At 46.0% G+C, this 25,930-nt stretch overlaps 1 protein-coding gene across 1 annotated transcript in view; it reads left to right on the forward strand.

The window, feature by feature from the left end:
* The window catches only part of Slit3 (slit guidance ligand 3), a 575,059-nt gene that overhangs the window by 522,704 nt on the left and 26,425 nt on the right, over positions 1 to 25,930 (forward strand). The window contains exons 22-27 of the mRNA XM_027425222.2: positions 1,371 to 1,442; positions 2,019 to 2,090; positions 11,507 to 11,578; positions 13,457 to 13,620; positions 14,879 to 15,003; positions 20,662 to 20,759. Coding sequence (XP_027281023.1) covers positions 1,371 to 1,442; positions 2,019 to 2,090; positions 11,507 to 11,578; positions 13,457 to 13,620; positions 14,879 to 15,003; positions 20,662 to 20,759 — 603 coding nt within the window. The remainder of the gene's footprint in view (positions 1 to 1,370; positions 1,443 to 2,018; positions 2,091 to 11,506; positions 11,579 to 13,456; positions 13,621 to 14,878; positions 15,004 to 20,661; positions 20,760 to 25,930) is intronic.

A 25,930-nucleotide genomic window follows, 5' to 3' on the forward strand; every position in this document is an offset into this window, starting at 1 on the left:
GGCTGGATAGTTATTACTTAGGGGAGTTGTCATGATTATCATGGGAAACCAGGCAGTGAGTTTGGCTTCTATTAGAAGCCAGTAGTGCTTCCCAATAGGAACAGCAAAAAAAAAAAAAAAAAAAAAAAAAAAAATGTCTGTAACCATTACCAAATGTGACGGTAGAGCAAGAGAGCCCCAGTTGAGAACCACTGTTCTGTAGCAGTGGGCACGGGCTTCTGATGTGTGGAATTGCCCAGGTAGGAGCTGTTCATGCTGTCATTTAATACTGTCACCACACCCACATACAGCATTTTAATCAGAATATACAGGCAGGGAACCCTGGCTTCAGAAGATTTATAAGCTCCTTGGGTAATTCCAGTGTACAACTAATAATCACCCTGCTGTTCTTGGAGTTTGTCACTGAGGAAAAGCTAGAGGGTGTAGTGGATAGAGGTCTCTTCTCCCACCAACTTTGTTCCTCCTAAGAGACGAATTAGATGGAATGAATAAATGACGGAGGACTGGTGATAAGAATTGATCATGGGGCCAGTTGTGCTGGCACACACCAGTAGGATTTACTTAAGGAGATAGAGCCAGGAGGATCATGAGTTCGAGGCCAGCCTGGGCTACACATTTTTTAGCCAGGCAGTGGTGGTTGATGCCTTTAATCCCATCCCTGGGGAGGGGGTGGCAGAGGCAGGCAAATCTCTTGAGTTCTAGGTTAGCATGGTCTATAGATCAAGTTCCAGGACAGCAAGGGCTATACAGAGAAACCCTGACAAAAAAGAAAGAAAGAAAGAGAGAGAGAAAGAGAGAAAGGGAGGGAGGGAGGGAAGGAGGGAGGGAGGGAGGGAAGAGAGAGAGAGAGAAAGAGGGAAACATGAATTGATCATGGGAAGAAATATACTAGAATAAGGAGAAATTGTTTTCTTATGTGTTATGTTTTGTTAGAATGAAATGGGTGGACAGGAATGTAATTGAATGATTTAATCATTGAATGCGTAAATAAATGGATGAATGGGTGGGCAAGGACAATGTAAATTGGAAAATTAACATTGGAACCAAAGTATGAGTAGGTGAATGGATGGGGGGGGGAGATAAGTGGAAAAATGAGCAAGTGAGTGGATTAAATGTGAGAATGGGTAGGCATACAGACGGACAAATGGAGATGAGTGAATATACATCTAGACAGATGATCCAAGGTGTGCAGGATACTAGGTGAGTACGTGGATGGATGTAAATGAGTGCATGGATAGGTGGGTGAATGGGTACACGTGTGGTAGTGAATGGATTGATTGACAGGTAGTATACTCATGTAATAGTGGGTTGTGGGCTCCCTCAGGTACAGCTAACAGTAACTCGTGGCTTTTCTGGTTTACTTTATCTAGTGACCTGAGCAATAACAGCATCAGCATGCTGACCAATTACACCTTCAGCAACATGTCCCACCTCTCCACACTGTGAGTATGGTGGCATCTCACCTTTAAATTCATGGGCATTACCCAGTCTTGTAGCCCCTCAGTCCTAGGTGCCTTGCTCTTGGTCCTCGAGGCTTTAGCTGCCCCAGTGAAAGGCAGACTTTAGTCATCAGAAGATGCAAAAAAGGAGAGGTAGGAGCCTGGCAGATGGAGGAACTGGAAGCTAATTACCTCTGAAGAAGGCTGTCTTTGGAATGCCTTCTGGGATGCATGCATGTTCTTTCCCAGTGGAGGGTTTCCTACACAATTATGTTTTGCTCAGACCCATTTATTCCCCATTAGCTCGGCACGTTGTAAGCACACACCATTTGACAGTGGAGGGAGGTGGTAGGAAAGCTGATTAGAGAGCCAGTCTGCTGTGGAACATGGGGGTGGGGGACCAGCTTAGGAGCTTCCTGGACTGGTAAGAGGTTTCTCATCCCTCTGTATTACAGTTCCTTTGTCGATATATTAAATCAGGGAAATTGGAGGAAACATTTGCTTTGATGGGTTCACAGCGTAAACAGTGCACCCACAAGAACAGGAGCAGCCACCAGGCTCACATTTCTCTCTCCACAGGATCCTGAGCTACAACCGACTGAGATGCATCCCAGTCCATGCCTTCAACGGTCTACGGTCACTCCGAGTGCTGTAAGTCACAGGGCCTTGGGTCAGCTTACATGGTACTGGATAATAACATGAGGTGTACAGAGCTCCTGCCTTCCCCACTGTCCTTTGGGCAAAGCCCATTCATCCAGGCACCCTTGTTTACTCAATGGGGTAAAGACAATGGACTCTACGAGTCAGCCGTTCCTGAGGTTCAGCACACTGCCATTCATGAACCTTTAACTAATCAATCACCTCCTCAAGTCTGCACTTTGCTGTGTGTCCCTGTGATTAGGGAATTAGACTACACTGTATCCTCCCTCTCAGAGTGGGGTGTGGGACCACACTGTGATGGGCAGGCTGTTCACAGGTGCTCACTATGACTTCAAAAGGGTGATGCAGCATCCTCGGCAAGGACCAGAGATGACAAGCTGGAAGGCCAGGCACCATCCAAGCTCAGAAAATTGAATTACAAGTATCTTTTTCAAAAACCAAAAGTTTTAGGCCTGGGTACCATGACACACATGTATAATCCCATGTTATACATGGGATCCTTAGGAGGTTGAGGCAAAAAGAACCCAGCCTAGACTATTTAGTGACTTTGAGTCTAACCTGGGCTAGTTAACAGGATCCTGTCTCAAAAAAAAAAAAAAAAAAAAAAGTCAAAGTTTTAACAAGTTTCTAGCATTTAAATACAACCAACAAATCCCGATGCCCACCTTCTCTTGGGAACTCAAGAGTCCTGGCCATACTTGAGCTCTTCCTCTGCATTTCTGCAGACAGCATTGCACAGACTGTAGCCTCCCCACTCGTACATCCTCATGTCTGCCTGGTGCTGTCCTGCCCCCAAGTTGAGGACAGCTCCATTGAGGCAGATGAGCTAGAGGGCTCCAGAACCCTTCTGGTTCCCAAGCATGGCTCTGCCCCTCCTGTGTGTATTCTCATCCATAAAAATCAGATAACGATGGTAATTGCCTCTCCGAATCTTAGGAGGATTTAATGAGAAGCTGCATCTAGAACACACATCACAGCTCTGGCTACTGTGAATATGGAATAACTCTGTTGTTCTGGTCTCAGTGGGAGCTTGCTAGAGCAGGGGGACCCCGTGCTACCCCAACTCTAGGTCCAACTTGTATACCTTTCTACCTTGCATTATTTTACTGATTTAAAAAAGTTGTGTCTTTTTCTGCTATCACTTTTAAAGGATCTCCTCATGATGGTAGAGATGTCATCCTGCTCTTAAACCTCTCACCTGTATGTTCTAGTCCATCATTATTATAAGAGTAACTACCATATTTGGAAAGGTCAGGCCTGGCATTCTTTCTCCTGATCCTTTGCAGTAGTACTGTGAACTTGAGAGGATGATACCCATTTTGGAGATGGGAAAACTGAGACCTGGATGGTGAAGTAACTGGCCAAGCGTGCTAAGTCCAGCCTCCTGCCTCAGTGCCATCCACAAACAGCACCCAGCAACCTAGTCCATTCCAGAGGCTCTGGGCTGGTGTGATTTATTAAGACCTGCAAAACACCCATGTCAGCGACAACTCCCGCCACATGTCATCTGCACTGTTATTAAAAATCAATTCTCTTGGGGCAAAGAAGTGCCCATACTGACAGTGTGCAATCTGTTATTGTCACTTATTTATTATCTACTTTCTCCAGGGAGTTTGGGAATGGAAACATCAGCGAAACCATTTCCCTCTTTCCAGCTGAATGCAATAGTGGATAGGTTTCATTCATCCAGCCCAAAGCCAAACTGGCTTCCCCTTCCACTGCCTGCTGGCCCCTGTCCATCCCAGCCCCCAACCCGTCCTCCAGTCAGTCTAATGTTGCTGGGGATGGGCTGGATGGCAGAAGACAGACCTGCCAGTTTTAACTGGACCTCTATGCATGGGTTCAAGACTTGGAGTTGTTCTGATGGAGATAATTTAAAAAGAGAGAAAAAGGGTTTCCCTGTCCATCTGTCTTGTTACCTGGGGTGATGATGTGAGCATCACAGCCTGCCAGGGGCTTCCCTTCCTCAGCTCCTTGTGTGTCCTACCCTAGACCCATCATGAGGTCCCAGGAATACATGCCTACATTCAGCAAGAGGGAGCTTTCTTCTTGAGTTAAGAATCAGCATACTTTAGCATGGTCATCCTAGAAACAGTGGGTCTTGGGTATAAAACTGATCTCAGAACCTCTCACTCTACCCAAGTACCTCAGTAGGGAGTAACCATTTTTCTGCATAAGGACCAGTTCAGGAAAAAATAACAGCATTTATGGGCTACATTTTTATGATATTTGTATCCTTTCTTGTAGTAATTGCACATGTAGGAATTACACTACCGAAAAACCCAAAATGAGGGAAAAGGTTCTATAAATCTGAGTCTTTGTTGCATTGTTATTTTTAACCTAAATTTTAAATATTACCTACCAGAACCACAATGGGGAAATGTATAAAGAGATTATGACACAACTAGTCAGTGAAACACAGTTATTAAAAGAGATAAAGATGAAAACTAGACACAGCGTGCAAATGGGCTATTTAGCTATTACGTGGGAAAGGAAACTTAATTATATAATCTTGTAAACATTGACACCAATGAACAGAGACTAGAGGGAACAAGAGGAAGAATGGCTTGTGGCTGGCTTCTGATACTGATTAAGCAGGAATGGAGACTGCTACATGGTGGCAATTTAGGGAGCCAGCAAAAGATGGGGGGTTATTTGTTTTTTTTTTTTTTTCCGTGTGTGAGCATAGGTATACATGTGCTGCAGCATGCCTGTGGAGGTCAGAGGACCTCCTCAATGTCCTCAGTGTGAGACAGAATCTTCGGTTGTTAACTGATGTGTTCACCAGGCTCGCAGGCCTGTGAGCTTCCAGGGTATTTCTTGTCTCTGCCCTCCCATCTTGCTAGAGAGTTGGGATGACAGAGAAATACTACTGCTGGCTTTAGATGGGTTCTACATATCTGGGCTCAGGTCCGCACACTTCTATGTAAGTGTCTTGCCTGCTGAGCCACCTCCCTAGCCCCAGGTAAAGTTTGTTTTTAATCAGGAATTGCATTATTTGTAGTGACGTGCATTCATACATGTATGCACATTTGTGTGTGTGTTTGTGTGTGTGTCTATGTCTGTCTTTGTGTCTGTGTGTGTCTGTAGGTAGTGTATCTATGTTTGGGTATCTACTTTACTGCCTGTCTGTGTCTCTCTGTCTGTCTGTGTCTGTTTGTCATGTGTCTGTCATGTGCGTGTGTCTGGCTATATCTATTTGCTTACTGTCTGTCTCTGTGTATGTATGTCTGGTTGTCTGTCTCTGTCTCTCTCAGTCTCTCTGTCTCTGACTCTCTCTCTCTCTCTCTCTATCTCTCTCTCTCTGTGTGTGTGTGTGTGTGTGTGTGTGTGTGTGTGTTAGGGAGTGCAGCTGAGTGCATTTCAGAGAAGGCAGAAGAGTGGTCAGGACCCCAAGTACAAAACACTGTGTGAGGAAAATGAATATTTTTCTCTCCTTCCCTTGCAATGTGAACTAGCTTGTGAGAACATTCTTGTGGGCACTCTTGTCCTTCTTTGGGGATCTGTGTACTTCTAAGGATCTCTGCCCCACACAGAGTCACATGCTTTGTATGTGTGTGGTCCTAAATGTCACCCCCAGTCCCACATAGGGGCACCTGGAATCATTTAGGATAGGGGGGAGGCTGTCCCAACATGTACAGAGGGAGAGACTGACACTGTCATCCATCATCCTTCAAATTTGCAGCTTCTCATCCACAAAGTAAGACAGAACTAAGGACAGCATGAGGCTCTCCTACACCATCCCCAATAAGGGCTCCAGATGCTCTTTGTTTGGTTACCTTCCCAAGAGGGGCCTCACTGCCTCACCAGAGAGCTGGCCCACCTCTGACAGCCTGGCAAATGCTGGTGATGAGCTGAAAGGTGGTGCTGGCAGCCTCCGGGCCATAGTGCAGACTCACTATGTGAACTAGCTTGTGAGTTCTTGAGAACTAGCTCAAGGAGTCTTGAGAACAAAACCAAAAGTAACCGTTAAAACTCAGCAGGAACTTCACAACCAAGAGGAAGCCTTAGAGATATTCCTGTCTAAACTTGCCACTTCAGAGATAGGGACAGAAAAGTTTAGGGACTTGTTCTTGATCATTCCCTATCCTAATGCCTTCAGTGGACAAGCTGCAATGCTGACCTGGGAGGTGGGCACAGACAGTAAGGGAGATGTCATTGCTGTCCTCTAAGAGAGGAAACTGTCAAGCTGAGAAGTATTTGCAACCCAGGGTGACCCCTGAGAGGAGAGTCACAGGCCACAGTGAAGGCATCACCACACCCTGCCCATCTCTAGGCTCTCAGAAAGAGCAACACTTTCTGGAATGCCACCATTGGTGTTTGTTAAACCTTCTGTACACACTGCCCAAGCAATAAGGGCTTCTGGGACATTATCATATTCTCCACCCTATTATCCCCATCTCACTGATGAGTAGACTGAAGCTGAGTAAGCCTAAGTGACTTGCCTAAGATAATGCAGTTGGGATTGAACTCAAGACTATTCTCTTTCCAAGTCAGTGCTTCTGTTTCCAAGGATGAGACAATGCCAATGAGACTCACCTAAGTAGAGAAGGGAGTGAAGAACATTCTAGGGGTGACAATATGGATACCCTATACAGAGACCTTAAGATCAAGGACAAGTATGGAGCTGGAGTGTTGGCTCAGTAGGTAAGAGCACTTGCTGCTCTTCCAGAGTAGCCCAGTTTCCACATCAAGCGGCTCATAGCACCCTGTAACTGAAGCTCAGGAGATTCCAACCCCCTCTTCCAGTCTCTCTCTGCAGGCATGCACACTGTAAAAAGAAGGACAGGTGTGTGGAGAGGCTGCTAGGAACTTACAGGTGTGACTGTGAGGCAGAGTTCATGTTACAAGCAGAAGAGTATGGCCAAATCACCATTAGTACAGACAAAACCAAAGCTAAACTCTTGTCTCTGGGCTCCTAATCCGAGGGCTTCCTACATCCCTCCCCGCCTAGCTAATACCTGTCTTTAGTCTCATGCATCTCATATCGGAAGATTGGGGCATTGTTGATTGAAAGTTGACGTATTTTCATCCTTACCCAAAGAAGCATCTCATCAGAATGAAAGGGTTGTGATTGGGGGGCAGAGGGAAGGGGTGGAGTTGACTGGGTAGGGAGGTGGAAGGATCTGGGAAGAGTAGGAAGAAAGAAAAAACCTGATCAAAATATATTGTATGAAAATATTTTTAACCTGGGTGTTGGTGGCTCACTCCTTTAATCCCAGCACTCAGGAGGCAGAGTCAGGCGGGTTCTCTGTGAGTTCGAAGCCAGCCTGGTCTACAGAAAATATTTTTAAGTTTAAAAAAAAAAAAAAGGTGAAGTAGGATAGAGGACTTGGGACCACACTGCCAAGGTTCACTATAGCTTGCCTCCAGTCCAGAAATGGAGGCATGGGGCTCACTACTTCCTTAAAATTGGTGGAAAATATAATTACAGGCTTCTAATTTATATGAGCAATGCCTTGAGAGGACCAGCCATAAAATAAATCCAAGAAAAAAAAATGATCATGTGTTGGGTCCTACAGCATCTGGGCCTTAAAGGCTTTGTACCTTCTCCCTCAATGCTCACAGCTGGCTGGCTAATTAAATGTGTAGTATTATAAAGGGCCCTTCCTGACCAATGGGGAGGAGACCAGCTCAAACTACCTCGGGGTGGGGCATGATCTCTCCTTCAGACAACTGAAAAGTTCAGGGTAGACAGTGGTTCTGAGACTAGGAGAAGGCATGCCAGAGATGAGTGCAACTGTCTTGTCCCTCAGCCGTCTTTCATGCATGGGTTCCCTCATGGGTGGGGCACATTCATCTTCTCATTCTGACCTGTGGAGGGAACATCCTCACAGGCTGTGAGGTCCTGCAAAATGAAACCTCCCACTCACTTCTGAGATCCAGGGTTGTCTCTCACTGGCCCTACAGGGGAGCTCCTACTGTCCCTCTGAAGGTGTGAGTGTACCTGTGCTGGAGTGAATGGATAATGGAGAGAATGTTCAAAACCGGACGTGTGTGCATATGCAGGAGCTACACAAAATGCAAAGATGCAGGAGGCCTGATGGCCAAAGGTTACACCTCTTTGATGGACAGGGACGGTAGAGAAGGCAGTAGAGCTCTCTAAGCAACCTCAGAGGGCTAACAATTGCGGTTTAGGAGAGGCAGTGAGCACAGAGGTCAGACAATGGCCTGGGCCAAAGTCTCGGTAGACTTCGGGTGTGATGTTGGGTTTTCAGTCTCCTCTGAGATGGGAGTGTAATCTTCCTGAGTGAGTGGCTAAATGTTATTAAACAGATTAATGATGGCCGTGGATCTTTTTGATGGATTCGGGCCCCTAGTCCACATGAGAACTCCAGGGACAGTCCCTTCTTGTGCTTCAGGAGAGAAAGGGGAGCAGGAGCAACGGGGTGGGGGATGGGAACAAGTCAGAAGGGACTATGAAGCCGTTCCTACTGACAGCATGACAAAGCACAATATGTAAGACATACATAGGACTGTAAGTTGGAGGCAGGCAGATCTCTGAATTCAAGGCCAGCCTACAAAGCGAGCCCCAGGACAGCCAGGGATACAGATAGGAAACCCTGTCTTCAAAAACAAAAGACTGCAAATTCACTGAGGTCACACTAGTCTTTGTGACACTGATTGCCCAGACCCGGCAAGAACTCAGAAGGTCCTGCCATCTCTATGCAAACTATGAACACCTGGGCATTCAGAGATTCCAAGGTTCAAATAGCCCAGGTGTAACAAGGGGCAGGTAAGTTTCACACTGCTCCAGTGATGCCATCAGCTGCATCTGAGAGTTTGCCTTTAGCATCCCCTAGAACAGTGGTTCTCAACCTTACTAATGCTATGACCCTTTAATACAATTCCTCATGTTGTGGTGACCCCCGAGTCATAAAATTATCCCATTGCTACTTCATAGCTATAATTTTGCTATTGCTATGAATCATAATCTAAGTATTTTTGGAGATAGAATTTTGTCAAGGGGGTCACAACCCACAGATTGAGAACGTCTGGTCTAGAGTGTGTAGCACAGAGGGGGTGTGCCTACTCAGCACTTATACGGCCCTGGGTATTTTCTAGGGGAAGGGAAGTTAAGCCCTTGCTGTAAGCAATAGGAGAAACCCCAGATCTCTTCCCTATGAACTGTGGTCCCAGGACCAACAGCATCAGTGCAACTGGGAACCTTCAGAATCTCAGGTCCCACCCCAGACCCTGAAGATGTAGATCAGACTCAGAAATCTGAATTTTTATGTCTTTATTAATATATATTAATCACACGTAATAATAGTTCTCATTGTGACATTTTCAAACATGTATATAGCATGTTCTAATATTCATACCCCATTTTCCTCTCTTGTCTTCTTACCACCCTTATGGATCACTTTCCTCTTCATCAACTAGTCCCCCTTCTAATTTCATGCTACTTTTGTTGTTCTTTGTGTGACACAATAAGTTTCCTTGGAGTTATTGGCAGGAGCATAGCCCTAACCCTAATGAGGGTTTTTTTCAGTACTTTTAAATTTTTATTTATTCATTTTATGTGTATTGGCATTTTGCCTGTCTGTGTCTATGCACCACACATGTGAGTTATGGACAGTTGTAGGCCACTGTGTGAGTGCTGGGAATTGAACCTGGTTTCTCTGGAGAGCAGTCAGTGTTCTTAACCTCTGAGCTATCTCTTCAGCTGCTAAGGCTGGGGAGTTTTTGAAACAGGAGTATGAGTACCTTACCGGTGGCTATATTAGTGTAGAAAACGTTTCTCCCTCTCCCAGCAACCTAAAGATCCTCAGAGAGGGGTGGAGCCACTGACCCCTCCCTACCCATGGGTCCTGTCAGTCTTGTGCAGATCTTATACAAGTAATCATAGCTGCTTTGAAGTCTAGAATGCATCAGCCATATCCTGTCCGGAAGTCAGCCTTCCACACCACTCCCCCTATTTCCTCCAGTTCTTAGGAATTTTCTGCCCTCTCTTTCAGTTTTCCCTAAGCCTTAGAGAGGGTCATATCCATGTCCATTTATGGCTTAGCCCTCAACAGTCACTTCCTCTTAGCACTTTGGTAGTTCTATCTCTGTAGTTACCACTGGGTGCTACAAAAAGTTTTTCTGACCAGATCTAACCACAGCACTAAACTAAACTATAAGCATACTTATCTAGAAGGCACTCTAATGGAAACATCATGTCCACTTAGAAAAAATTAAAACAAAACCATAGTAGTTGCCCCCGCCATGATCTCTTCTGCCACAGGATTTTGGCCAGGTAGAACCAGACTTGAATTCCAATATGGACCAAGCCTCAACTGTAAGCAGAGGGTGGTCAGTTACTGCCGCCCCCTGCCCATAACTGACCTGTTACTATTGCACCAGTGGGCACATGTTGCCTGGTAAATCAGTTCAGTCCTATAGAACCCAGGGTCGACAATTATCTCCCAGCAGCCTGTGCAGTACCATTTGGCTCTATGAGAGCAAGCCACTGGGGAAAAAGCTTCCAGTTTAGTTCCAGCTTGATTTCTTTATGCCCTTGAGACCAGAGCATGTGGTGTCTTCAGCATTAATGTCTTCTCGCCTGATTCTGATGGGCAATGAGCCACACATGCAGATACCTATATTGTTTTAGGGTCCTTAGGGGAGGCAGCCAGCCCATCATAGCACTGGATTTTCACTTCCCAATCTGTGGCTTCTGGGGACAGCATTATCCACCTACACATAGTACCTCTATTTGAAATCTTTTTTTAAAAAAAAGATTTTAAAGATTTTTAAGTAAGTAAATATGAAGTTTCCTTATGATTTTTTCATACATTTTTTAGTTTTGGCTCATCCTAACACCCGTATCTTTGCCCCCCAACTTCCTTGTCATCCATCAGTTGGCACTTAAAAAATATCAGATTCTTTCATCATAGTCTAATATATGCACCAGACCCTTGTATAACAATCTGACTGGCCATTCTCATTTGACAATTGGAAGCTGGAGGCCCAAGAGAGAATAAGCCATTTTGCCCAAGGCCATACAGCTGGTGAGTGGCAGATATGGAGTCTAAAAGCAACCTGGCTCCAGAATAAATGGTATTAGCCATGGTTTATCAAACGCAAGACATCATATCTGAAGCGAATGGTCCCATTAGGTAGATGTGGCTCTCGGCTTCTCAGGTATACAAACTGAGGCCCAGAAAAGTAGTTTATCCTACCCATGTTCTACCACCAAAAGGAACGGCTTTCTGATTCTCACCCAGGTTTCTCCCCAAGCCTTAAGCTCCTCCACCCCTGCTGCTGCTGTAGATGGAGCAATGTCCTTGGCCCTGCAGCAACGCAGTGGCAACTAATATACCACTACCTGTGGGGCTGTGGGAGCCGTGGAAGTGTAGCTGGGCTGGGTGAGTGTGTTGGTCCCAATGGGGTCACTTGCTAACCTGTGCCTTCTGCCTCAGAACCCTCCATGGCAATGACATTTCCAGTGTTCCTGAAGGCTCCTTCAATGATCTGACATCCCTTTCCCACCTGTAAGTATCCTCTTTCTTAATGTGCATTGGCTCAAAACAGAAAACAGTGGTGGTGACAGCCACAGTGTCACGACTCCGCATTCTTTCCTTGTGTTAGGCAGATGTCTTTCCATATGCACAGGGGACTGGCTCCAGGAGCCCCAAGAACCCACAGATGCTCAAGTCACTTATGTACATATGACTATGCATATGAGGTAGCATATGCATATGTGTACTGGAAATAGTCTCTGGACTATTTAAGACACCTACTACAGTGTAAACATTTTGTAAATAATGGTTATACTATATATTGGTTATAGAATAAAGGCCCAACTAAAGTCCAGGTTTATATGTGTTCCCTATAGATGAAACTCTTAAAACTTGTTCTTGAGCCGGGCGTTGGTGGTGAACGCCTTTAATCCCAGCACTCAGGAGGCAGAGGCAGGCGGATCTCTGTGAGTTCGAGGCCACTCTGGTCTCCAGAGCGAATGCCAGGATAGGCTCCAAAGCTACACAGAGAAACACTGTCTCGAAAAATAAAACAAAAAAAAATGTTTTTGACCCATAGTTGGTTGGACCTGCAAGTCAGAAACCTGACATTCAGAAGGCTGACAGGAGCTTATTTTGAGATACTGTATTCAGACTATACATAATGTCTAGTTTCAGAAGCCTTCAAAAGTATCATCAATCCTGGAAAACGGTGTCAATATTTAAACCCTTACCATGCCCTAAACACAGTCAATGAATTATCCAATGTGTTTCTTATAGCATTAAGGTGCTTTATTCCCTTACATGTGATGAACTTGAGACTAAGGAAAGTTAAAGAATTCATCCCCAGGCTGCACAGCCAGCCAGGAGCAGAACCACAGTCCAGCTCCAGGTGTGCCTTGACTCCAGTGGACATACTCTGTATTCCATTCTTATTCTGCTCAAGGAAATTGGGACCATAAATAATAGGTAACTACATGAAAGTCACCAATCATGCCAGTGAGACTTCAAGTAGAGCTCAGTTTCCCTGGCTCCTAGGCCAACCCTGTCTTCCCTAGCTAGTGGTCTCGGGTAGTGTTGTCTTCTGGGTACCTATCTCTGTTGGTAAGTTCATAAGATTGCATTCCTCCTCTGTATAAATCTTAATTATGTTTATGTTGTGAGCATAGGCTACAATAGTGACATCTATGCATTCTATAAATCAAAAATAGAAATGCTAAAGAATAGGAATTTTTAAAAATGAGTCATGATGGTGTTTTTTGTTTGTTGTTGTTTATTTTCTTTCCTTTTTTTTTTTTTTTTTTTTTGATTTTCGAGATAGGGTTTCTCTGTGTAGCTTTGGAGCCTATTCTGGCACTCGCTCTGGAGACCAGGCTGGCCTCGAACTCACAGAGATCCACCTGCCTCTGCCTCCCGAGTGCTGGGATTAAAGGTGTGCACCACCAACGCCCGGCTATGATGGTGTGTTTTTTTTTTTTTCCAATAACACTAGAGAGGTTTGGGTTCAACTGCAGCCCTCTCCTCCATATCTTCAATCTCACTGGATTGAAGTTTCTTAGATTCTTCTTTGAAGGGCCTGTCTTCTTACAGACCCTGTGCTTGAGAACCATGTGAGAAGGGGGGCACAGGTCCAGAATGCAAGCCAGGATTGGAGAGTAAAGCAAAGGACAGAATTTTCCAGAGCCAAGAGAACAAAGCCTCAGAGGAGGGGTGTCACTTAGGTGGGGATGGAACATCTACTGAACTGGAAATAGACTCCGGAAACTTTGATTTTGCCTGGTGGACGTGTCTTCTAGTCTGCACACCAGACCTCTCTAATTTAGTTTCAAAACCTTGAGTTTTCAGGGAGCCACAAATGGGGAGCCTTGGGGCCAGGCCTGGCAGGGCCTAACTTCCTCTTCCGCCTTCTAGGGCCCTCGGAACCAACCCTCTCCACTGTGACTGCAGTCTGCGTTGGTTATCAGAGTGGGTAAAAGCTGGATACAAGGAGCCTGGCATTGCCAGATGCAGTAGCCCTGAGTCCATGGCAGACAGACTCCTGCTCACCACTCCTACCCATCGGTTCCAGTGCAAAGGTAGGTGCTGCCTGCCCACCACATCTCAATGTTCAGTTTTATTGTCCCTTTAAAACTTCGCTGTGCCCCATGACTGCTGAAAGTAGGAAAACATTCCACTGATTTAAAGGCAATTTCAACTTTCTACTTCCTGCTTCTAGACATCTGATCTGATACTAGAGGGACTCGAATAGCCATAGACAGGAGACACTTGAAGCACTTTAAAAACCAAGGACAGGGGTTGTACCTGAGTGGCACTGCCTAGCATGTGTAAGGTCAGGTTGGATCCCCACTGCTTGCACAATAACATTGGTTCTGGGACCCACAATCTCCATTTTGATTAAACTGGTGTAAATTACAGCCTAGGCATGGTAAGTAGGCTGATTCTGACTTGTCCTTGGATGTCCACAGAAATCTCTGTGCCCCAGGAACCCCCTCAATCAGAAGCAAGCATGGTCAGGTGACTCTTCTCATTCTCATGTGAGCCAAGTTGGACCTACAGGTCTCAGAGCTCCCTGGTGCTCTTCTGTTCATCAACCCACAAATGGTCACTCACTAGAGTGAATTTCAACCCATCTCTAGGTTGAGGGCTGTTAGCTCCAGGACAGTTAAAGTTCTGATATTAAATAGGACATAGATGTCCATGGCTCATGCTCAAAGCTGTTTGCAGCTGTAGACATTGTCCCTGTTTTCAAAGCTCTATGTGGGGACCTTTCATCCCTTACCAAAAAAAAAAAAAAAAAAAAAAAAAAAAAAAAAAAAACACAGGAGATGGTTGAAACTTCAGTGGGTATAAGAGGCAAAGTATTCCTGTCAGCATCTTTCTGTGTGGCATCCCCCTAAGGTCTTGCAGGAAAGACTCTCTGTGTGTGCCTTTGGCTTTGGCATCTCTCCTTGGCTATTCTATGGGAAAGGGCTTGGCAGGGGCAAAAAGAAGGGGAAGGTCAAAACAGTTCTGTGCCCAGAACTTCCTGGAATAGAAGATACGCAGGAGGGTTCTAATTATGGTGCACTGTTTGCAGATTAGCACCCAAATCGGATCAGGCTAATTACGGTAATTGATTTGACTGCAGAAGTGCTTCTGTATGATGTCCCACTGTGATTCTTACTCACTGGACAGTGCTTGAATTAATGGGACTCTCGCCAGATTGGATGTACAGCCTCAAGAGAGCCAGCTGCCCTCTGGGCCTAGAGATGGGAGGGAGCTGGAGCAGAGGGGACAGGAGGTGAGTTAGCCTACTCAGAGAGCTGCCATCCATACTCTGATTTTGCTACCCAGGGCCGGTGGACATTAACATCGTGGCCAAATGTAATGCCTGCCTCTCTAGTCCATGCAAGAATAATGGCACGTGCAGTCAAGATCCTGTGGAGCAGTACCGCTGCACCTGCCCCTACAGCTACAAGGTAAGGAGGGAGGCTCTGCCCACCACTCATGCCCAGGCTCTTCCTTTGTCCTGGCTACAGGGGAGAACCCGTGCAGCTGATGCTACCCAGAGTAGCCTGGATAACTTTACAACACATGTGACACACCCCCAAGGTGGCATTAGCCAATAATATCACTATTCTCCTGCACATGGGCTAAGGCTAAGGTCCATCAAAGAGGACCCGTGGAATCTTGACAAGGATGCTTTGAGATGAGAAGGAAATACTACCACTGCATTTTCTTTGTGAGTCACAGGGAGACTGCAACCCAGGGAGGTAAAGGGTCCTTTAGCAAAGTTATCCCTTGAACTCCAGTATCCTGACTGCTATTCCAGGGACTAAGGCCATGAGGGACTCGAGGCCCTGGGGCTTCCAAGCCTACCTTCATAGTTGGCAAGCCCAACAAAAGGGTTGAGACTCCCTGTTCTCCCATTCATCCTACCAGAAATCCAGAATTCCAAAACCATCTTTCACCCTATTCTTCTTACCCAGCACACTCCAGAACAAGTTATACTGTCTCCCTACTAATATGTATGGAGTATGTGCCATGCTCTCTGCTTGGCGTTTGACTCACCCTTTCTCCCAGCAAACCTATGAAGAAAGCCTATTACCGATATTTAAAACCGTCTTCGGTAGGCTTGGAATTAAAACTCCATACTATATGGTCCCAAAGCCAAAGTCCTTCAACCTGAAGAAGTTCCTAAACAGCCAGGCCCCTGTCAGGGCCTCACTGGGATCAGCAAAGTTGTGGCTCAAAGCTCTTCCATGGGACATTCCAGATCCCAGGTTTCCAGATACCATCTTAATGCACTAAACAAGCCAAGAGCCCAGGGCATCCCACTGGCCATCATGTGCACCATCCGCACAGGCTGAGTAACGGAACACAGTGTCTGCATCGTCGAGAAACTGTGCATGTACAGTTACAGCCTTGAAAAGCAGTTTCTGGAGAACAGCTACCTGGTAGCTTTCTGGTCTACACCCTGGCTGCTAGCAGACGGTGTTAGAGTGCCACCTATGGGCCTGGAACAAAAAAGCCCAAGGATTCCTTTTAAAGATATCTGTCCCTGAAGCCTTAAATCTAGCAGAGTCCCAGATCAGAGATTGAGAATGACATAACTCTGGCATCCACTGAGACTGCTGCATATCTGTTCAGTGTAGGGGAGGGCTCTCAGGCTCTGGAATTACAGGGACGCATGTGTGGATTGTAGCTTTGCCGTGTGCTAGCTGTCTATCAGTGACTTCCCCTCTGCCTTCTCTGGGCACTGGGAGGCATCATCCCACAGTATGAGAAACAGATATATAGTCTTGTGTGCAGTATACCTAGGAAAAGACCTGGTGTACAGGAAGTGCTTGATAAGCTATCCCATTGTCACCTTTTACCTTCCCTCTTGCATGCTAGCCAGTCCCTCATACTGAAGTGTGACACTGGCCATCAATAAGTAGACAGTGGCACGCTGCTGATTTCATTTGGGTTTCAGTCCACAACAAAGTGTTAAGGACTTTCACACATGTCACTGCATTGCCTTAGGAAACTAGAGTTTTCTAAGGATATGTAGCCATTGCTGTTGGTCTTGTGAAAGGCGGGGCCTTGATGAAGCTGTTGGAAGTGCATTGTGCCACACAGCATGCTTAATCATCCAGATATCAGTTCTTATCCTCATTTGAGAGAAGAGCTAAGATTTCCAAGTACAAAGAACTCATGCATGCAGCACTACCTACAAAGCACAGATGCAGAAACCAGCCTAGTCTTCCCTAGTAACTGGCTCTCTGTTTACCTTGCCCTCCCACCTGAGACAGGGAACCATCACACTCGCCAGCAGAGTTGTAACAAGGTTAAAAACACATCACGTGTGTGCTTCGCCTACCTTGGTGGCAGGTTTAGAGACATTCCACACGACCTAACAATCTTGCCACTGTTCCAGGATTTGGGGAAATAAAATATATCTGATACTTTTTCCACCACTTAGTTTTATGCACATATGTTTGGTGGCTCAGAGCGGCACTTCCCAAGCTTTCGTGTGCCCAAGAATCTTATTAAAATCTAGGTTCTGGTTCATGAGAGCTGGGGTCAGACCTGATACAGTATATATTTAATAAGCTCCCCTGGGCTGCCCAGGCTGCTACTCCATAGACCACACTTTGAGTTGCAAGGTCTCTGAGTGGTTCCCCAGCCCCGTCTGACCCAGAGATTCCAATGAGGGAGCTCTTCCTAGACTCTTAAAGAAAGGCAGTAGCCTAGATCCTGTCAGAGAGGAGAGATGAAGTGGGCTGGAGTACAGAAGGAAGACAATTAAGGAGCATCCCAATTTCCATAGATTTGAGCAAAATGCAGTGGAAAAGAATTGAATTGGGCTAATTAGGCAGACATTGGAAATGGTGATTATTTTTCAAAGACATGGAAGTGACAGAAATCTCCATCTCTTGCCCCCAATTGCTGTGTTTTCAAGCACCAAGAAATGCCTCTGCCTCCTAGATTTCTGTGCTCTGCCTGAAGGTCTAAAAGAGATCCTGTACATCATACCACCTTTTGGGGTCGGGAAGGATTCTGCCTGGGCCAAGTGGTACTTGCAAGATCACCAGTGTAGATGGACCAGATTACAGACAGGGCTGGGGGAGGGGGTCCCCACGGTATTCTTTTTGAGGTTCTCTTATCCTGCCCATCATACTTACCTTTCTAGTACCACTACAACCCATGCATGCATCCCTGAACTTTTGAGCATACCCAACCTTGCTTCAGGCCCTACTCATGGCCATCACTGCTGTTATTTACAGGGCTGCATCCTCTATGAGGTACTTTGCAGGTAATGTGGTTCTGCAATGGCAGTTCATGCCCCACAGAACTGGAAGAAGCTGAGCATCCCTTACATCAGTGGTTCTCAACCTTCCTAATGCTGTGACCCTTTATAAACCCCAACCATAAAATTATTTTGTTGTTACATCATAACTGTAATGTTGCTACTGTTATGAACCATTTTTTTGTTTTGTTTTTTGAGACAGGGCTTCTCTGTGGCTTTGGAGGCTGTCTTGGAACTAGCTCTTGTAGACCAGGCTGGCCTCGAACTCACAAAGATCCGCCTGCCTCTGCCTCCCAAGTGCTGGGATTAAAGGTGTGCGCCACCACTGCCCGGCTCCTCCTGTTATGAATCATAACGTAAATATCTGATATTTCCTATGTTCTTCGGTGACTCCTATGAAAGGGTGAGCCACAGGTTGAGAGCCACTACCTTCTATGAAATTCTTGAGACCAGCAGCATCTCATATTCCAGGTGTTTCTGGATTTTATAATACTCACGTGTGGATACTAAGCTATCTTGGCATGGGGACCTCAGTATGCATCCTAGAACCCATGGAAAAAGCTATACATTATGATGCTGGCTTGTCATCTCAGAACTGGGGGCCAGAGATAGGCATAGCCATAAAGCTTGCTGATCAGACAGCCTAGATAAGCCATCAAGACTCAGGTCCAGGTAAGAAACAGGCCATTGTGTTAGCTCAGCAGATAAAGGCACTTGCCACACAAGCCTAGTGACAGAGTTGGATGTCCAGAACCTATGTAAAAAGAAAGGAAAGCCACACAGTTACCCACTGATCTCACATGTGCATGAGAAAGGGGAGAGAGAGAGAGAGAGAGAGAGAGAGAGAGAGAGAGAGAGAGAGAGAGAGAGAGAGAGAGAGAGCTGGAAAATAGAACCCAAATCTAATAAGGAAATTAGCCTGTTTCATTTATACACATAGCCTGTAATCGTAGGCATTTTTATTATACCTGCATTTTGAGCATGACCCCCATCTCCTGCGGTCAAAGGTAGAATTTTCCACTTGGGGTAGAATTTTCCACCTCTGGTGACCTGTCAGCACTCGAATGTTTGATGTTTTGGTGTACATTGAATTTCTAGGTTAGGCATACTCCACCTCACTCCCATTTCATGGAACATAAAAACAAGATCAAAGAGAACTAATCATTTCCTTCAGGCATCAAGCAGCCTGCCTAGACTTGGCTCCAATCCACAGCACTCCAGAGTCCAGGTTTTTAGAGGAACAGAATAAATGATCCAGCATAGAGGTGCTTGGTGCAGAATTTGGACTCAGCTGTCTGGGTTCATCTGTTGGCTGCCTGTTTCACTTACTGCTGTGTAGTCTCAGACCTATTACCTTCTTTTCCAAGTCTTCCTTCCCTATCTGCAAAGGGGAGTGTAATGACAATTGTACCAATCTCATAGGGTTCTTGGGAACATTATATGTGATCGTGAATATAAAACACTTAGCATGAGGCCTGGAATGGAAAATGTGCTCAACAACGTGAGTGAGAATTCATATTGCACTTTCCATTCCAGACATTGACTTTCAGATGGGGGCCGCTGAGTCGCTGTGGCTCAGGGGTAAAGCTAGATAGTTCCTTAAAGAGCAGTTTCCTCTCACTCTCCCCTCTGAGAAACCTCTGTGTGGGGCATGGACTCACATAAAGAACCAGACAGACAAGGACTATGCCTTCCAGCTACTGGAGAGCAGCCTGGGGCTCCAGCATGCATGAGAGTAGGAGGATGCATGTGGACCCACAGGGGAGACTAGCCTGGCCCAATGCCTCAGGCTCAGTTGGCAGTAACCACACAGTCAGGAAGCCCCAGTCCCATGCCATCACAAGCACTGGCAGCAACAAAAGACGGGACAGGCTTTTCTCAGGCAGATGGTGAGCAGGTGGTGATGGCAGTGGGAGGGCTCCCATGATCACCCTAGCCTGGCATGCACCCAAGCCACTGAACCCATAGCTCAAAAATATATGCAGCAGACACCTCCCCAGGCCTGGTGCTACCAGGTCCTGCAAAGTGCAGCTTGTGTGTCCCACGTATGGGATCCTAGTCCCAAGAGAGAAACAGGAGCCATGGGGCCGAGAGGATCCCTGGGGTGTTAGGTCTGTGTCTACAGTCTGTGCCTTGGGGTCACCCACTCAGAGCCTTTGTCCTCATTTTTTCTTCTTTCTGGCATGATCATCTCCACCTGCCGCACACTGGCTCCTTCTCAAGTCATACCTACCCTGAAGAGGAACCTGGTCCAAAGGAACTCTGCCTTACTCCAAACCATTGCGGTTCTCCGCATGGCCTGGCCTTGGACTTGGGAGCAAATGCAGGCATCTAAGCTCTATTGCAGACCAGTCAATCAAGGAGGAACTCAAGTGGGGTGTCATTTTACAGAACACAGGACTATGGTTTATGCCTTAGTTCCCCCTGCTCCAGTTATGGATGATATTTAAACATCCATACCATCTGTTAACTTCCAGAGAATGCCTATTGTGTGCCAAGGGTGTCGCATAAAGCACAATGCTTCCTTCTGCGAAAGATCCCATGTAACTCTCATAGTATCCCTGTGAGAGGTGGAGCTGGAAACCAAACTCACCTGGACTCCCAACCCATACTCATGCCCTACAGTTTAGGACAGAGAAGTCTGTGAACTCTGGGAATTGGTCATGCTGGAATCTGAACTCTCCACATCCCTCCCCTTCTCACGAGCAGCCACCAGAAGCAATGGCTCCCTACTTCCATCTCAGTTTCATCCCAGAGGCTGTTGGGAAGTCCCTGGGATCTTCTGGGTCATAGCAGCCATCAAAGGCCTCACTCATCAGATGCTTTTACCCCATCTGTTCCACAGGGCAAGGACTGCACCATGCCCATCAACACCTGCATCCAGAACCCCTGTCAGCATGGAGGTACCTGCCACCTGAGTGAGAACCACAAAGATGGATTCAGGTAATAGCTCAGCCCTGCCTTTCCTTCTTCTCAGAGAGCTTCTGGGTCAGCCTTCTGTAGAGGAATAATGTCAGTGTGGGAAGCATCCTCCCTGTTCCATATAGAAGGAAACTGAGGCATCAGAGGATAAACATTCTCCAGAGATACAAAACACTGGTACAGGGATTTGCCTCTAAGGGCCAGCCTCCACTCTCTGAGCCTGGAGGCTGCAGGTGCTGCTAAAGTCAGAGGATGGGACACTGGCGGAGAAACCCACCTGGCGGTCCCACCACTCCTTCTGTGTCACAAATAACAGGGGCTACTGCTGTCACGTTGTGTGCCAGGTGGTAACAACACTTACAATATCTCTCCTAAACCTTCTCACACCTCTATTGGGGGAGAGGGGAGTTCAGTCTGCATTGAGCAGAGAGGAAACTGAGACACAAAGGCTAATGGTCGCATGCCCTGGCTCTGGCTCCTGGCTCTTCAAATCATGCTTCTAGTCCTTTCTTACTAGGCGGTAACTCCTAGGAGTGGGACAGTGGGCCTCTGGCCCATCTGTCACCCACCAGCTTTCAGGTGTGCAGTGTCCCCAGCTGTCGCCCCAATAGAAGCAGATCACTGGGAAAGGGCTCCCACAGCACAGCGGGTTGGGCAACAGCCCCTTCACAATAAAGATAAGAACCTGGTGCCAGGCAGGCTCTGGGCAACGTCAGAGCTCAAATTGCACATAATTAACTATCAAAAGCCCTCCAGCCCAGGCTGCTGTGCGGTCTGGGGAAGAACTCTCCAGAGAACCCAGCTGGTCCATGCATCCTCCTGCCAAGCCAGCCCCACTCAACCCTGACTCCTAAAAAGTGGAACTCAGGAGCTATTCTGTTCCTGGAGTCAGCCAAACCATTCACATCCTGTTCACCAAGAAAAGAAGTGACCATGGTGGTCCCAGCCAGGAAGTGTACTTCCAGGGCTGGAAGTGGGTTCTGCCCCACTCAAGCCCGAGACAGGGTCCTGTGGTGGGGGCAAAGATTCTCTGCTGGTGATTGTTATCAGGGTCCCACTTCACCCTCAGTCTTGGACAATTTTCATGTGAACTGGGAACTTAACTGTGAAAGACACAATGCCCAGCTCTGCAGGACCAGGGAAATGGGGCAGAAGGTTTGGGCAGAGGCAGATGTAGGGGATGGTATGTCTGTGTGTGGAGGAGCCACCTTCTGCTGCAGTATTGCACTGTGGCAGGCATACAGGAAGAGACACAGTAAGGGGTTATGTAGAATAGCTCCACGGTCCTCTTCAATGCTGGAGTTAGTTCCTAGGATTTCCCAGCTGCCCAGGGAGGCTTAAAACAATGGGAACATTCTCTACAGTTCTGGAGAACTAATACACAACATCTAAGTGTGTTCAGGATGCAGCTCTTCCTAAAACCTGTGGGGGGGGCATCACCAGTCTAGTCCTAGATTCTGCTTTACTGGAAATCCTGGGCATTCCTTGGCTTATAGCTGCATCATCCTAGCTTCATTCTGCATTATCACAGGGCACCAGGACTATGTCTGTCTCTCCATAGCTATCCTCTTACATGGATGCTATCTTGGATTCAGGATCTGCCCTTCTGTGACTTCAGCTCACCATCATAACTGTGTCAGCCCCATTTCCAAATAAGTCACATCTGAGATCCAGGGAGTTAGTACTTCATCCTGTCATTTTTAAGGGTCACGGTCCCATGTACAACACCTCTAAAAGTGTCAGGATTCTAGAAGCATCACCTGCCCTCTCCCCCCAGGTGCTACTGTACCTTGCTGCATTTGCCTGCTCACCAAATGAGCAAAGACCAGGGCTGAAGATGTAGGTCAGCTGCAGAGCATCTCTGCAAAAATTGTAAAACAAACAAGCTGGTAAATAAATTAGCTAGATGGATGGATAGATAGATGACAGATAGAGGCCATGTGGTTAACCATACAGGAGAACAAAAAGGAAGATGATACTTTAAAATCTGAACAAAGTCCTCACTGCTGCTAGCCAACTGCTCCTGGAGCTGCCCTGGCCAGGGCTTCTCAAATTATTTCCACTAATGACCCCTTTTTGTCCTGAATATTTTTATTCAACTCTAGCTATAAAAGTATATGAACAAGTCAGAGCTAGAGTGATAGCTCAGTGGTTATGCACACTGGTTACTCTTCCAGAGGGCCTAGGTTTGGTTCCCAGCATTCTTACGGTAGCTCACAACAGTCTGCAACTCCAGTTCCAGTGATCTGATGCCTGTGGGGACTGCATGTGCATGGTACACAAATATACACAGGTAAAACAGCCAGACACAGAAAATATTTTTAAAGTATATGAAAAAAATCATACACTTTTATGCCCAGAGTATTAAAAAATCATAAATTAATTTTTAGATAATTCCCAGAGACATGTATATATTTTAATTAATTTATTATTAATATGTATTTACTGTTTATTAAAGACAAGGACAAATTTGTATACTAATAAAATTAATTAAATGTTGGCCAAATATTTGATATTGTAGGACATAGAGCACCTTCAGTGTTTTTTTAGAATGGATAGAATCTTTTATTTTAAAATCACCAAGTCTTAGAGTAGCATTTTGCATAATGATGTAGTATAAAATGGCAGAAGTATATTTAGGACTATTTCAAAAATTATCGGACATTCCATACTCAAACCAAGCCAAAATCCACTTAACAACTTTTTATGACACTCGTCAGCAACTCCCATAGCATTTTTGGAGTATTATTTATTCCTTGACAACTTCACACATGTGTACAATGTATCTTGATCATATCCAATCCAAATAACCCCCTCCCGCTCTGCCCAGATCTCTACTAATACATCTGCCCTCTACCTTCCAGTCCCTTTGATTTAATAACTCACTGGTCCCAGTTAGTACTACCTGCATGTATATGGGTGTGGAGCCATCCACCAGAGCACGGGCAGCCTATCAACAGCTATTCCCCAGGAAAAAAATGACCCTACCCCCAGCAGCCATCAGTCCATAGCTCCTCAAGTAGGCATGTATCCTTTCCCACCCATCTGGAATGATGACTGGCCTGATGTTGTGCAGGCCTTATGTAGGTAACCATAACTGCTGTGAGTTCATGGGTGCAACAGCCGTGTCATTCCAGAAAGACAGTTTCACAGCCCTCCTTAGCATTCTCCAGCTCTTATACTCTTTCCACCTCCCCTTCCTTGATGTTCCTTGATGAGCCTTAGGGACAGTTGATGTAAAAGTCTTATTTGGGGTTGAATACTCAGTTATCACTTAGCCTCCGTACTTTGACCACTCAAGTTTGATAGTAGCTCTAATCTATGGGTATAAACATATACTTAGAGGCATCTAAAAACATGTCCGCTTAGCAAAACAACAGTAGTAGGTTCCCACCGTGAACCTATGAGCACCTGAGCCACGGGCTTTTGACCAGGTGTGCAGTGTCAGGCAGGCATTCCCTCCCAAGAAGCCGGCCTCACATCCATCACAAATTGGTTACACCCAAAACAGTCACGTCAGTAGCGCGCCTGTGTTACATCTTGCCTGGAAGATCAGTGCTGTAAGATTCAGGGTCCACCACAGGGTAAGCCCATTAAGGATACTTTTCTCCCCCAGAATCGTGAGTAGAACTTTCTTGAATTATGAAAACTGGTCAATAGAGAGAAAGCTTCTCAGCCACTTCTAGCTTGATTTTTCCTATGTCCTAAAACCAAAGTGCCAAAGAGCAATTTTAATATTAAGCATTGTAATACCATACAGTCCAAAGATGTGCCAAATTTATGAGGAGTGGTGATAGGGAAATATCTAAAAATCCTTACTATTTTAGTTTTAAAACCTTATTAATACTCGAATTTTCTACATGCAAGCTGCATACGTACAGCAAAAACACTGCAGTTTGTAACACACAAAAGTCTCCAATCTGTGCAGAGGTGTTTCGGGCACTGTGGTGTGGCAGCATGCGTGATGCAAAGAGCAAATAGAGGCTCAGCAGCAAAGCTGCAGAGAAGTCTTGTGATGTGGCACCAGCAAGGGCCGCCGCAAACACCTGGGATTCATTATGCGTTTGATTTTTAATTAAATTTTGGACCGTGTTCCTTCAGAAACCTTTCTCGGTTGCCAGAATTTTCACAATCCCTACATTCAGTTACAGGAACCCATATGGAGTCACAAGCCACCGTTTAAAAAGCTTCACCTTTGAGAACCCCCTCAAGATATCTGATAAGGGCAGGAGAGACTTTGATATCCCCCCACCCTCTCTCCAACCATCAGTAGCATCTACTCTGCTGACCAGACATCATGTCTGTTGTCCCTGCCAAGCAATCCCAAGACCCTGGGAAAGCCCAACAAAGGAATTGTTTGAGGGGGGAACTAACAGTTACCACCCTTGTTTAAGATCATTAACTATCTGCCCCTTTGTGGTGTAAAGAATTGGCCCTTTGCATGATGCCCTGGGCCTGTAACAGAAAGGGAGAATAAGGGTCATTTTACTCTACTGTTGGTGAGTTCAATCCTCAAAAGTCCTTGGACTTTTGTAGAAAACGTGATACAATTTTCAGGTTGTAAAGAAATGAGTAAAGTAGGATTCTGGGGCCATGAAATTTGCTTTTTCTTCATTTAGTTTACGTTTTTAGTCTATATCTAAAAATCAGAGCAGTCTCGAAGTAGAGGCCTGGACTTAGGTCTAAAGCTGGAACTGCTTTCAAGGCCATAATTTCTTGACCAGAATTTGGGCTCTGAAAGAGGGAACTTTGCAGAAGCATTTCCTAAGCCCTAGCTTCTTCAATGCTGCCCAGGCCTTTTCTGTTCTCATTTAACCTCACATGCCCACTCCGATGAGCAAGGTTGGGCAGGGATGGGGTGGGGAGGTGATCTCAAGCAGATGTACCACAGCAGAGGCAAATGACAGAAATGCACCTGCTGATTGATGATGGCCTTTGAGATAAGCTCAGAGGCTCCTCGGTCTGGCAAGAGAGGAGTCCTCCCTCTCCATCTCCTCAGAGGCTAGGGTGGTGGGACATGGCAGAAATAGCAATAAGGGAGATGGTTCTAGTGGCTTTTGTCTAGAACTAAGTATACTCGGTTTCTCTGTTGTTGTGCGCCCCTCCACTTGTTTTGGTTGCATATATAACATCATTAGATCTTATCAATACACAAGGTCAGACATCTAGAAAGTGCCAGACCAGAATGCACT

Source organism: Cricetulus griseus, chromosome 7 (genome assembly GCF_003668045.3).
Source record: "Cricetulus griseus strain 17A/GY chromosome 7, alternate assembly CriGri-PICRH-1.0, whole genome shotgun sequence".
NCBI lineage: Eukaryota > Metazoa > Chordata > Mammalia > Rodentia > Cricetidae > Cricetulus > Cricetulus griseus.